The 15,402-nt window shown below is 45.5% G+C and overlaps 1 protein-coding gene across 1 annotated transcript in view; it reads right to left on the bottom strand.

Moving 5' to 3' along the window:
- The window catches only part of LOC143956077 (uncharacterized), a 62,579-nt gene that overhangs the window by 21,751 nt on the left and 25,426 nt on the right, over positions 1–15,402 (bottom strand). Inside the window, 1 exon segment of the mRNA XM_077466202.1 lies at positions 7,280–9,713. Coding sequence (XP_077322328.1) covers positions 7,280–9,713 — 2,434 coding nt within the window.

Genomic DNA, 15,402 nt, shown 5'->3' with positions numbered 1-15,402 from the left:
TGTAGGAGATTGTGCGTGCTGTCTGCATGCCCTGACCGCAGTATACACTGTTTTATACACCTATATAGCTAGCTATATTGCTCTTTTTAAATAGAGCTTGCAGTCAGTTGTAGGAGATTGTGCGTGCCCTGACCGCAGTATACACCGTTATATTCACCTATATAGCTAGCTATATTGCTCTTTTTAAATAGAGCGTGCCGTCAGTTGTAGGAGATTGTGTGTGCTGTCTGCGTGCCCTGACCGCAGTATACACCGTTATATCCACCTACATAGCTCTTCTCTATTTGAGCCATCTGCCATCTGCAGGAGTTAGTGGGTGTTGTGTGTGCCTCCAGCACAATATACACTACCCAATTGCTGGTTTTCCCATCTCCCTTCAGGCCATTACCATGTCTGGAAGGCCAACAAGGAGAGGCAGACAGGCGTGAGCCGATAAAAGAGGGCAAGCAGGCTCTGTGTCTAGAGACAACAGTGCTGGTCCTGGACGCGGTGCATCATCATCATCAGCACGTGGCCATGGGACACGCTTGTCCTTCTTTTCGGCAGCTGAACATGTTGAGCCGCAACATGCCGAAGACTTGGTAGAGTGGATGACCAAGCCCTCTTCATGCTCCTCATCCTCTCTCACCCAGGCTCAGGGTACTAGCAAAGCAGCTGCCAACGCATCGTCTTTCCTCCTCTCAATGTCATCATCAGTGACTCCTTCCCTAGACCCACCACGTCCTCCTGAGGAGTCTCCTGAACTCTTTGAGCACAGTGTTGGGTACATGCTCCAGGAGGATGCCCAGTGTTTTGTAGGCTCTGATGATGATACTCAGCTAGAGGAAGGCAGTAGCGTGAGCGCAGAGAGAGGGGATGCTCAAGAAGGACAGCAATCTGGCAGTCATGTTCCACAAGCTGCAGCATACTGCCAGGTTTGCTCCAGCCATGAAGAGGGAGGGGAGGATGAGGGCACTGACTCCATGTGGGTGCCTGGTAGGAGAGAGAAGGAGGAGGCACATGTCCAACGAGGCAGGATGCCCTCCGGGGGCCAGCTTAGGGGCAGCACACCGACTGAATCACACTGCAGAGCTCCGCCTGTGCAGGGCGCTGCCTCTGCGCGTTATTCTAAAAGTTCTTTGGTGTGGGCCTTTTTTGGGACGAGTGTATCAGATCGCACCGCTGCTATTTGCAACATATGTCTCAAGCGTATCTCGCGTGGCCAAAACATCAGCCGCTTGGGCACCACATGCTTGACCAGACATATGTTGACCTGCCATGCAGCTTGTTGGCAAGCGTACCTCAATGACCCACACCAAAGAACAAAGCGGACCTCTCCTTGCTCCTCATAAGCTGGGATCTCCAACCCCACTAGACATTCAGTCCTCTCTGAAACCTGCTCTGAGAGTAATGAAGGTGTAGAATTAGGTGTGTCACAGCCAAGTGCCTTTCCGGGCACTCTGCTAGCAGTACACCCCTGTCCGATTATAGCAGGCAAATGTCCCTGCCCCAGCTGCTGAAAGAAAAGAAGTTCACTCCCAGCCATCCACATGCCCAGCGGTTGAATGCTAGCTTGGCTAAATTGCTAGCACTTCAACTGCTGCCTTTTCAGTTCGTAGACCCGGCCCCCTTCCGTGAGTTTGTACAACGTGCGGTTCCTCAGTGGCAGGTCCCCAAACGCCTCTTTTTCTCACGGAAGGCGATTCCGGCTCTCTACCGACATGTGGAAGGCAATGTCCTTGCCTCGCTGGACAGGGCGGTCAGTGGTAAGGTGCATATTACCGCTGACTCATGGTCCAGCAGGCATGGACTGGGATGTTACCTATCTTTCACGGCCCATTGGGTCACTCTTCTGGCAGCTGGGAAGGATGCAGGACAAGGTGCAGTAGTGTTGGAGGTTGTTCCGCCACCACGCCTCCAAAATGCTACTATTGGTTGTGACACACCTCTCTCCTCCACCCCCTCCTCTTCTTCTTCCTCCATGGCCTCTTCCAGTGCTCTGTCCTCAGAACCAGCGGTGCTCCGTGGGAGTTCCAGGGGCTATGCAAGTACGCAGGCAAAACAATGCCATGCCGTGCTTGCGCTGGTTTGTTTGGGGGACAGGAGCCACACTGGGGCAGATGTTTTGTCAGCTCTGCAGGGGCAGGCCGAGAGGTGGTTGACACCACACCAGCTTAAGCCAGGAATGGGGGTTTGCGACAATGGCACCAACCTCCTCTCCGCCCTCCGACAGGGACAACTGACCCATGTGCCCTGTGTGGCTCACGTGCTTAACCTGGTGGTACGCCGATCATTTAATGCCTGTGCTCGGCTGGCTGAGCTCCAAAAGGAGTTGAACCTGCCCAAGAACCGCCTTATGTGTGACATGCCCACCAGGTGGAACTCAACGTTGGCCATGCTGCAGCGGCTGCACACGCAGAAGAGGGCCATCAATGAGTACCTGTGCGACTACGGCACCAGGACAGGGTGGTTCAGGGGAGCTCGGTTTTTTCTCACCACGCCAGTGGGGCATGATCAGGGATGCATGCACTGTCCTGTCACCACTTGAGGAGGCCACAAGGATGGTGAGCAGTGACAGTGCATGTATCAGTGACACTGTACCTCTTGTCCACCTCTTGGAGCATGCACTGCGTGGAATAATGGACAGGGCACTTGAGGCAGAACAGAGGCAGGAAGAGGAGGACTTCCTTGCCTCTCAAGGCCCCCTTTATCCAGAAAGTGTTCCCGCTGTGCCATCCATCACACAGGAAGAGGATGAGGAGGAGGAGGAGGAGGATGATTGTGTCAGCATGGAGGTGGAGGCTGGCACTCAGCATCAGCAGCACCAGCAGTCTTGTAGGGATGATTTACAGTCCCAAGAAACCCGTGGACTTGTACGTGGCTGGGAGGAGGTAGCTGCGGATCATGTTGTCCTTAGTGACCCAGAGGACTCCAGACCAAATACCTCAGCTAACCTACGCTGCATGGCCTCCCTGATCCTGCAAAGCCTGCGGAAGGATCCTCGTATTCTTCGGATCAAGGAGAGGGACCATTACTGGCTGGCCACTCTCCTTGATACACGGTACAACGGTAATGTTGCCGACCTTATCTTGCCGTCGCAGAGGGAGCAGAGGATGAGACACCTCCGGGAGGCCTTGCAGAAAGGTCTGTGCAACGCGTTCCCAGAGACTGGGAGGTTACAAACTCCTGGTCCTGGACAACGTGTTGCTGAGGCATCGGTCAGAAGGAGCAGTGGAGAAGGTGGCCGTCTGACCGATGCGTTCAGATAATTTTTTAGTCCGCAGCCCCAAGGTATGAAAGGTTCCAGCAACCATCGCCAGCGTCTGATTTACATGGTGCAGGAATACCTAGGGGCAAGGTCAGACTTGGACACCTTTCCCACCGAAAATCCTCTGGCTTACTGGGTCTTGAGGATGGATTACTGGCCAGAGCTTCCACAGTATGCAATTGAGCTACTGGCCTGTCCTGCATCCAGCGTTCTTTCAGAACCCACCTTCAGTGCTGCTGGTGGCTTTGTTATCACAGGGTGCGTCTGTCCACCGACTCATTTGATCGGCTGACCTTCATCAAGATGAATCAGTCTTGGATCACCCACAGCTATCAAGCACCTGAAGCTGATGTAACCGAATATTTTTTTTTTAAATATCACATCCCTTCAAGACTGCCTATGCTGATGCTGAGTGACTGTCCTGTTATGTTGATTGTCTATCCTCTTCCTCCTCTGCTGATATGTTGGAAGAACATTTTTGCTTCTGGGTGATGCCACCAGACCAATTTTTCAGCCCCTGTTTAACAGGGGCGTTTAATTACAATTTTTGATGCAATGCTTTGCAGCAGGGCTCATTCCTGCACCTTAAGTAGAGTATATGGGAGAGGTTGCAGTGTCGTGGCACCAGCACCAGTGCCTAAGGCCCAATTTTTCTGCCCCTGTTTAACAGGGGCGTTTAATTACAATTTTTGATGCAATGCTTTGCAGCAGGGCTCATTCCTGCACCTTAAGTAGAGTATATGGGAGAGGTTGCAGTGTCGTGGCACCAGCACCAGTGCCTAAGGCCCAATTTTTCTGTCCCTAAAGGCGATTCAGTTCGCATTGTGCGCTATACAAGTATTTCATTCATTCATTCATTCAATTACAATTTTTGATGCAATGCTTTGCAGCAGGGCTCATTCCTGCACCACAACTAGAGTATATGGGAGAAGTTGCAGTGTCATGGCACCAGCACCAGTGCCAGCAGCCCAATTTTTCAGCCCCTGTTTAACAGGGGCATGTAATTACAATTCTTGATATAATAGTTCACAGGAGGGCCCGTTCCTGTGCCCACCCAGAGTAACTGTGAGGACTTATAGTGTTGTGGCACCAGCACCACAACCACCAAAGGTCAATTTTTCTACCACTGTTCAACAATGGCATGTAATTACAATTCTTGATATAATCGTTCACATCGAGGGCTTACAATGTTGCAGCAACACCAACACCTTGTTCCACCATTTCTGCAGAGCATATAGGGCAGGCCCCTACTTTCAAACATCCAAACATCCAACTTACAAACGTCTCCTACTTGCAAACGGAAGGAGATAACAGCAACTGAGATGAAAAAAGACGGACGGCAAAACAAATTATACAGGGGTGAGGGGCAATGTATCATTTAGTGCAGAGGTGCCATGCGGTCTGTCAGGCTCATGTGCAGGGGTCTGTGCTGGTGGGGGAAGTGAGCAGCTTGTCCCTTGTAGTTTTTGCGTGTAATAGAGCATGTCTCTAGGCTGCTCCTTCCCCAGCTGTTTCTGTGTTTTGTGGGACTTACCGCGTGTCTCCTGTGCCTTGTTGACTCCTCGTGCCGTTCTTTGAGGCTGAGGGGTGCCAGCGCCGATCTTGGGCGTCCATGGCTGCCACGGTATCTTTTTTCGCCTTTTCATCATGGGTACCAGAAAGTGCTGAGGTTTCTCCTGTGGCCCCACTCGGGAGGTACAGCTAGCGATCTGGGTCAGTGTTGGTGTGGATTGGTGCCGGGAAGAGGATTTGTGCAGGATCTATAGTGGGCACTCCGTCCTGTGCAAACGCTCACATGCCCGTTCAGACCATGCCCCCGATCAAGTATTTTTAATCGCAAGTAATTATCTTAGCAATAATATCTATTGTATTATTATATTACATTATTATTACATTGTATGGAGCAATTATATGCAAACTTAAATGAATATTTCACATATTTTGGTTTATGTATTTTTATAACATTCAACTTACGGTATATTCATTACATATTGCTTAATTGTACTTATTGAAATATATTAGTATCTATATTATTAATATGAAAAATTATGAATAAGTGAAATTACATGTAAAATAATCATTGTATTCTGAGAGGCCAATTACCTCACTACCAAGGTATCTGGAGCAAAATCTAATTGCGTTGGTTAGACCAATGCCGCGTACACACGGTTGGACTTTCCGTGTGAGCTTGTTGTCGGAAAGTCCGACCATGTGTATGCTCCATCAAGCATTTCCTGTCGGAATTTCCACCCATAAATGTTTGAGAGCAGGTTCTCAAATTTTCCACCAACTTCACTTTGTTGTCGGAAATTCTGATTGTGTGTACACAAGTCCGGCGCACAAAAGTTCATGCATGCTCAGCAGCCGCACTGGCTATTGAACTTCCCTTTTCTCGGCTCGTCGTACATCTTGTATGTCACTGCAATCTCACATTCGGAATTTTGGGCCAACATTTGTGTGACCGTGTGTATGCAAGACAAGTTTGAGCCAACATCCTTCGGGAAAAAAAATCAACAGTTTTGTTGGCGGAAAGTCTGCTCGTGTGTATGCAGCATTACGTAAAGCAATATATTATAGGTAGAGACAAGAAGTCTGACATATGTTGTCAGAAAATAGAACCTTTAATATATGTATGATTTTCTTCAAGTTTCAGGTCAGAGGTTGTTTGAGAACAATCATGGTATTTTAAGTAAAGTTTCCAAAATCATTTTTAATACAATACTGCCCCCCTTTTGGTATGTGATGAGTTCAATACTGCCCCTAGGCAGTTGTGCCATGATATAAACAGAAAAGTCAGTGTTAATACCCATACACCACAGATAGCAGAGCTCCCAGGTGCTCGATCCACAGTCACTGGCTGAGTAGATTGATGTGGACAAAACGATCCGCACTCCGGTTGTTGCTTTTAAAATTTCTTCATTTTATTGAATAGCCACAGTGAACAAACGCAGATTAAGTCAGTTGACGCATTTCATCCTATAAGGCCTTAGTCATAACCACGTTACAGATATAAAACTTTGAAACAGTAGTTCTAAAGATCACAGGCTCCATCCATTGTCTTAATTGACCGCAGGCAATTATCCAAAAAAAGAGAATCAGCTGCAATACATATAGGGTGATCCATGTGTATGCCACCAAATTTCACACACCTTGTAGTGATAATATGCACATGTATGTACACACACACGCATGTACACACATTCATACACGTATAGAGATATGCATAAGAAGGCACGCCATAAAATTAAAAAAAACATTTAAAAAGATGAAAAAAAATCCAGGTATGTTAAAAAATTAGTTCAATTAGTATGTTAAAAAATTAGTTCAATCCAGGTAAGTTAAAAACCAGAAGAGAGAAAAGAAAAAGAGAGTTGTGCCATGGTTACATAGTAAATAACATGTCATTTGACGGCATTGAAAATACATCCACGCCTAATTTTCTTTCGGGAACGAGAGTTTGAGAATGGATTGAGAGAATAACGGAAAAATAAGGCCCCTTTCACACTGGGGCGGTTTTCAGGCGCTACAGCACTAAAAAAAGCACCATGAAAAAACCGGCCCCTTTCACTCCAGTGAAAACGCCGGTAAAGCGCCGCTAAAAATGGGGGGCTTAAAGGAAGGGAAAGGTGTCCATCGAAACATACAGCTGACATCTCTTAAAAAGATTTTGATATTTCTGGAAAAATAAAAACTATTTAGCTGTACGAAATCAAGCTCATTTCCTCCACACCTATATTATCCACATTATTGAAATATTGATACATATTCTTTGTTTGTTACCAATTACATTTTGTTATTATTTTGCACCAATTTTTAGTAATAAATATATATATTTTTGCATTTTATTGTATTCCTTTTGTCTTCAGGTTAGCGTGAATAAACTCATTTGAGTTATTTGTTTATTTGCAGGAATCTTCTTAATCTTAAATCCTTGCTTATATTCATAAATATAGAACTGTTTAATTATTTCAGTATAAACATTCTGACAGCGTCTCGCCTGTGTGCAGTCTCTTATGACATGAAACTCTGCACTTACTTGAAAAACTTTTCCCACACTCAGGACAGCAATATGGCTTCTCACCCGTGTGAGATCTTTGATGTACAACAAGTGCTGATTTATGTGTAAAACATTTTCCACACTCAGGGCAAGAATGCGACTTCTCACCCGTGTGAGATCTTTGATGTGCAACAAGTGTTGATTTCTGTATAAAACATTTTCCACACTCAGGACAGGAATGCGGCTTCTCACCCGTGTGAGATCTTTGATGTACAACGAGTGCTGATTTATGTATAAAACATTTTCCACACTCAGGGCAGGAAAGTGGCTTCTCACCCGTGTGAGATCTTTGATGTACATCAAATGCTGATTTCCGTATAAAACATTTTCCACACTCAGGGCAAGAATACGGCTTCTCACCTGTGTGATATCTTTGATGTACAACAAGTGCTGACTTATGTATAAAACATTTTTCACACTCAGGGCAAGAATACGGCTTCTCACCTGTGTGATATCTTTGATGTACAACAAGTGCTGATTTCTGTATAAAACATTTTCCACACTCAGGGCAGGAATGCGGCTTCTCACCCGTGTGAGATCTTTGATGTACAACGAGTGCTGATTTATGTGTAAAACATTTTCCACACTCAGGGCAAGAATACGGCTTCTCACCTGTGTGACATCTTTGATGTAGAACAAGTGCCGATTTCTGTATAAAACATTTTCCACACTCAGGGCAGGAAAGTGGCTTCTCACCTTTGTGAGATCTTTGATGTAGAACAAGAGCTGATTTCTGTATAAAACCTTTTCCACACTCAGGGCAAGAATGCGGCTTCTCACCCGTGTGAGATCTTTGATGTACAACAAGTGTTGATTTACGTATAAAACATTTTCCACACTCAGGGCAGGAATGCGGCTTCTCACCTGTGTGACATCTTTGATGTACAACAAGTGCTGATTTATGTATAAAACATTTTCCACACTCAGGGCAGGAATGCAGCCTCTCACCCGTGTGAGATCTTTGATGTACAACAAGTGTTGATTTACGTATAAAACATTTTCCACACTCAGGGCAAGAATACGGCTTCTCACCCGTGTGAGATCTTTGATGTACAACAAGTTTTGATTTATGTATAAAACATTTTCCACACTCAGGGCAAGAATACGGCTTCTCACCTGTGTGAGATCTTTGATGGGCAACAAGTGTTGATTTATGTATAAAACATTTTCCACACTCAGGGCAAGAATACGGCTTCTCACCTGTGTGACATCTTTGATGTACAACAAGTGCTGATTTCTGTATAAAACATTTTCCACACTCAGGGCAAGAATACGGTTTCTCACCCGTGTGAGATCTTTGATGTGCAACAAGTGTTGATTTACGTATAAAACATTTTCCACACTCAGGACAGGAATGCGGCTTCTCACCCGTGTGAGATCTTTGATGTGCAACAAGTGTTGATTTATGTATAAAACATTTTCCACACTCAGGGCAAGAATATGGCTTCTCACCCGTGTGAGATCTTTGATGTACATCAAGTGCTGATTTATGTATAAAACATTTTCCACACTCAGGGCAAGAATACGGCTTCTCACCTGTGTGAGACCTCTGATGTCTGTTCAGCTGTGCTTTACTTGGAAAACTTTTTTTACACTCAAGGCAGGAATACGGCTGCTCACCAATGTGAGACCTCTGATGATAGTAAAGACTAGACTTAGCTGAAAAACATTTCCCGCACTCAGAACACGAAAATGGCTTCTCTCCCGTGTGAGACCTTTGATGTCTAACAAGTTCTGATTTTGTTATAAAACCTTTTCCACACTCAGGACAGGAATGTGGCTTCTCACCAGTGTGAGACCTCTGATGTCTGTTCAGCTGTGCTTTACCTGGAAAACTTTTTTTACACTCAAGGCAGGAATACGACTGCTCACCAGTGTGAGACCTCTGATGATTGGAAAGACTGGACTTAGCTGAAAAACATTTCCCGCACTCAGAACAGGAATGTGGCTCCCCACCAATGTGAGACCTCTGATGTCTGACCAGCTGTGCTTTAACTGGAAAACATTTTTCACACTCAAGGCAGGAATATGGCTTCTCCCCAGTGTGAGTTCTCTGATGTCTGTCCAAACGTGATTTATATGTAAAATATTTCCCACACTCAGAACAGTTATGAAGTCCATCCTCCCTGTGAGTCCCCTGATGTAAAAAAAGACCTAAACCAGAGCAAAAACTTTTCCCACATTCAGGACAGGGAAATGTCTTCTCCTGAATTCCGGCCCCATCCCTCACAGTACGAGGTTGCTCAGCGTCAGAGGGTTTCCATGGTCTATCCACACTGTGAAGTCCACCATCCATAGTGGAGATCATTGTCTTTTCTCCTCCACAATCTCCTGTGATGTCCTCATCTTCCATTTTCCAACCTGGAGATAAAGTGAGACGATCCTTTGAAGGTTTCTCCACGGCGTGTTCTGGAAAAAATATATAAAAACCATTACCAATAGATATGAGCAGGTTAGTTAACCACTTTCCGACTGCCTTAAAGCACTTTTACTGCTATAGGGCATCAGCTCTGTGCAGGCTCATGCATATATATGTAATCCCGCACTTCCGCCTGCAGGGGGCGCGCATGCCTCGCTTCTGCTGTTTTTCTTTACAACAGAAGCCAATCTGCAGGTGGCGGGCACTCAATGCCCTCTGGCACCCGCTGATTGTCGGTAAACAACACCGAGCGCAGACCTGTCTATGTAAACAAGGCAGTTCGTCATTCTGATGGGGAGTGGGGGGGGGGGGAAAGGATGGATTTTGTGTCCATGCAATATTATATAGTACACACGATCGGAATTCTCGTCGGAAAAAGCTCTGATGGTTTTCCTGACGGAATTCTGACGGAATTCGGCTCAAGCTGTCTTGCCTACACACGGTTACATCAAATTCCGATCATTTATAACGTGGTGACGTGACTAGAAAAAGGAATTTCAATAGCCAGTAGCTTCTGTCTCATAGTTGAATCTGAGCATGCGTGATTTTTGGCGTGTCAGAATTCCATACACACGATCGGAATTACCGATCCATCGGGAAAATTGAGAATATGCTATCAATTTTTGGCTGGCAGAAGGAAAATCGGACAGCTAAATTCCGATGGAGTGTACACACGGTCGCATTTTCCGATGAAAAGCTCTCATCTGTCTTTTTCTGGCCGGAATTCTGATTGTGTGTACGCGGCATCAGAAAGAATAACCCCCAAATCTGAACCAGATAGGACAAAGCGCCCTACAAAACAGGGGAAGCTGCCAATGACCAATGGAAGGCCACAGAGAATCAACCTGACGCTCAGACCTGGACAGAAGAGATCACTGCCAAGGGGGGTGACTCCACCTGAAAGAACACCAAGCCTCAACCAGCAAGAGAATATGAAACCCAACAAAACTGGTGGAACTGTAGAACTACACGAGAGGAAGAAAATGTATCGAGGACATGTTCCAGACCTTCAATTCAATCTACCTGGTGATGGTGGGAGATGGTGTGATATTCCTGTGTGGCATCCCGGGAATACAAAGGACGAGGACATCCCTCTGGTGGGTTTCAGTTTTTAGGTGGCTCCATTAGAACGTCCTCAGTAGATCCCTGTGTCGTTCAGAAAGCTCCTTCATCACACCATACTCCTCATCCTCCTCTTTATACTCTTCTTTAACAACAATATTTTATTTTCCAAGGTTTCCTCTCTGAATACAGAATTGGGGAACCCAACAGGTGGTCATGGTCTTGCTGCCCTCAGCTTCTCCAACTTTGGAGTCAGTAAAGAAGAATATGTGGATGTGTGAAATGTATAGTTGGTTATGTGTGAACCAGTAGGAGAGACTCCAAGTTATCTTGCTCTAGGGATGGGCCGAATGACCCCTGAAGGGTGAGAAAGAGTTAACAAGACTGAGACATTCTATAAATTGCTGACAGACAAATATCTTTTGTTTTTAGGGTCTTGTTTGTCTCGATGGTCACGGGTTAAGTGGGTCCCGAAAGAACCGGTTTTGGAATTATGTATTTAGACAAAATCAAGTGTCAGCTATAATGACTAGTTCAAGCAATGTCTGAGATGTCATATGTTTATATAGGATTTATGTTTCATGTGATGAACTCTGTCCTCCCTCCCTCCCTCCCTCCTTTTCTTTGTGCAAAATTTTTTGTCCATATCCGGTATGAAAGGTACATTCATTGAAACTATAATCTTGTGTTCATCGTGTTGATTTGAATGTTTCCCAGAGCTCTGAGAGAATTTCCCACTGATTGTCCAGGTCTAAACAGAATTAACCCTAACAGACCCCCTGTTCGGTTTGCAACAGAACTTTCGAACATCGCGAAAGTTCGGAACTGAATAACAAACCACAATGAAGTCTATGGGACCTGAACGTTATATTCAACACCCCTACTAACCTGTCCCTATACCAATCATTGATCTCAACTCCACTACTCTGTCCCTATATCATGCCAGAGATCAACGAGCAACCACAGAGCTCTGTGGAAGAAACAGGAGGGGATCGGATCTCCCCGGTCTTGTCGACATCTGAAGAAGACTTCAGCAGACATCAGAGCTCTGTGGAAGAAACAGGAGGAGATCAGCACTCCCCGGTCTTGTCGATGTCTGAAGAAGACTTCAGCAGACGTCAGAGCTCTGTTTAGAGAGATAAGAATTTACCTTAACAGGGAAAAAGTTTAATTTGGGACTGGCCAAAGCTTCATTGCTTCAGCCAATCAGGGCTTTCAGTGCACTGCGCGTCAGCGCAGTGCACTGTGGTCATTCGGCTGGCCGAACGCCCTGATAACTCGGTGGTTCGGCGAACTGCCAATGTTTGGCCCGAACTCATGCCCGGGCTAAACCCTTCACCCATCCCCATCTTGCTCCAAGTTAACCTGGTATGTCTGAATAACGAGACTGTATTCTGGAAATGTAGAGTTTTGGAGATCCCGGAAAACTTGGTTGTTCGGCTAAACCCTTCGCCCATCTTGCTCCAGGTGAGCCTGGTATGTCTGAATAATGGGACTGTATTCTGGAAATGTAGAGTTTTGGAGATCCAGAGGGTGAGATAAGTGGGTTTGGCTGATATTAATGAGGGGTGTGTCATATGTTAACCAGCTTCTTTGCATTAATGATGAAAATGGCATATATCTCTGTATATCCTGAAATGTAAACTATTTAGCACTTTCATCTTTTCTCCACATATATGGGTTCAATAGACTCAGATGATATTGTCAAGCACACAGTGGTCTAGAATCTTCTACAAGGAAACATGCTTGTGTATAAATCATAACTACCAAAATATCATTCATCATCTACCTGATAAAGTCTTGCGTAGTTGTGATTTTCCTGTGTGGAATGTCTTGGGCTCTCTGTTGGGTCTCTGTGGCTGGATGACTCCACCATGGTGTCCTGTTGCAGATCTTCGTGTCCAATTGGAAACTGTGACTCCTCCATCACCCCGTCCTCATCACCCTCCTCTTTTATCTCTTCGTTAAACTCAAATGTAGGATCTCTCAGGTTTCCACTCTGAATATATAATAAAAATGACATCAATGGTAACAATGCAGATAATGTACAGATCCTAATGATACTATCAGTGATTGTTCCTCATCTACCTGATGATGGTGGGGGATGGTGTGACCTTCCTGTGTGGAATCCCGGGAATACAGAGGAGGACTGGGACATCTCTCTGGTGGGTTTCTGGTATTTTGTGGCCCCATCATGACATCCTTATACACATCCACGTTTCCTTCAAAAAACTCCTTCATCGCCCTATACTGCTCATCCGCCATTTTAAACTCTTCTTGAGCATCAGTTTTAAAATCTCTCAGGTTTCCACTCTAAACATATAATAAAATAATCGCATCAATTGTAATAATTCAGATAATGTACAGATCCTAATGATACTATCAGTGATTGATCCTCATCTACCTGATGATGGTGGGGGATAGTGTGATCTTCCTGTGTGGAATCCCGGGAATACAGAGGAGGACGGGGACATCTCTCTGGTGGGTTTCTGTTATTAGGTGTCTCGGTAATATCCTTGTGTCCATATGAAGGTTCCTCCACCACACCATCCTCCTCATCTTCCTCTTCATTAATACCAATATTATTATCCATGATGTTTGCACTCTGAATATATAATACAACATTCATTGTGACACATATGCTTGTATAATAATCACAACAACCAATAATTGTTCATCTATTGTTGCTGGTAGGGGATTTTGCTGCTGGGGGGGGATCTTATGTTGCTGAGGGGGAAATCATTGCTGGGTGGGGTCTATTATTACCGGAGGTCTTTTGTCACTGGTGGGGGGATTTTGTTGCTGGAAGGGATCTACTCTGGAAAGAAGGGTTTCCTGATGCTGGCTGCTGGGAGATTTATTGTTTCTGGAATATATTGTCGCTGGGGGAAGGGGGGATCTATTGTTTCAGGGGGTCATTTGTTGCTGGTGGGGTATTTTTTTCTGGAGGGGTCTTATGTTACTGGGGGGAGGGCAATCATTGCTAGGAGAAATCTACGGTTGAGGGAAGGGTCTTCGGATGATGGCAGATCAATTGTTACTGGTGGAGGTCTATTGGTTCAGGGGGTGGGGGTCTATTGTTTCAGGGGATCAATTGTTGCTGGTGGCGGATTTTTTTCTGGGGGGGGGGGGGCAATCATTGCTGGGAGGGATCTACTGTTGAGGAAGGGGTCTTCGGATGATGGCAGATCAATTGTTACAGGTGGAGGTCTATTTTTGCAAGGGGGGGGTTCTCTTGTTGCTGGCTGCAGGGGATATATTTTACTGCTTTCCATGTTTTCATTAACAAATTGCTTAGCACCACAACATGATACTTGGCTTTGCATTCAAGGAGTAGGTCAAGGGAATGACTCGGAATAGGGAGTACCTACACCTATTCTCTGACAGAAAAAGCCCTGCCTGGGGGACAATCTGTGGTGGGCATGGTTCCTAGACATGTTTCTGGAGGCCAGTGTGCTCTTTTTTTTCTTTTGCTGTCCTTGTATCCACTCTGATGAAGACCAAATGCTGGATGACGTGTTCCTCAGAAACCAACTCTTCCCAGAGTGTTGATGTTCTGGTGCCCTCCCTGTGGTTTCCAAGCCCGATGACCTCAACCCCACTACTCTGTCCCCCTACCATGTCCTGTAGTGACATGAAGGCCAGCGAGAAGGAATCGCAGAGCTCTGTTGAGGACCAGGAGATCGGCACTCCCCGGTCGTGTCGGTTTCTGAAGAAGACTTCAGATGACATTGGAGCTTCGTACAGGGAAAACTTTTATTTGGGTTTGACGTTTTTTCTTATATTTTAGTATTTCAGTTCAATACGTCAAATGATCTAAAATCCGATGAAATACAGAGAGCGACAAAAACACTTTGCGTAGATAAACAAGTATATCGAAAAGGCCAACACGGGACAGAGAAATTTGGTTCCAAATAATAGACAATGATAAGATCTATGATCAAATATCTTATTACCTCCTCTGCTGCCAGGTTAAATGATGTCTTCCCTACTATTCCTCCCACATGGAAAGTCCTTTGTGCTCCGTACAGCACTTCATGTCTTCTCTCGGCTTCGGTCTGACTCACCTCTCACCCGGAACTTCCTGTCTGTACCTGACATCACTTCCTGTCTACCATAGAGACTTCCTGTCTGGGTAGAAGTGAGATCACCACCTTGTGCAGCTCAGAGGAACTGCAGCCCCCGAGAAACATCTCGTAGTGTGAACACGGCCTTGTGCGGTGTGTGTATGTACCGTATGTCCTTATAGATGGGGTCATCTCCACTCCCACCGAGAGGGGATAGAAATATATTTCTGCTCGGGATGAGGGATTTTGGTTCAGTGGATTTTAAAGTGAAATTACGGATTTTTGCCAAATTCCTGTTAGCTTTTGATTTGCAAAATAGGCAAAAGTTGCTTAATTGAAAAAAACTCTCTATAATTATATGATAAAAAACCTTCCCATGTTGCTTTGCAAGACCTGTGACACTTCTGTGTCCGCCCCTAGTACCAATCAGTGATTATCCAATCCCCTTTGGTTATAAGCCAACTTTACCCCCTTTGTGCATTCCAACTGTTCACATCAGATCCCCCCCTTACATCCTATCATAGTTCCCCTTACATCAGAGTCCTCTTTC

The sequence above is a fragment of the Lithobates pipiens genome, unplaced genomic scaffold (assembly GCF_037356315.1).
Source record: "Lithobates pipiens isolate NorthernLeopardFrog02 unplaced genomic scaffold, aLitPip1_a1.2 Scaffold_35, whole genome shotgun sequence".
In the NCBI taxonomy this organism is placed as follows: Eukaryota; Metazoa; Chordata; class Amphibia; order Anura; family Ranidae; genus Lithobates; species Lithobates pipiens.
Note: the sequence above shows the minus strand (reverse complement) of the source record. Positions and strands in the feature narration are given on the sequence as shown.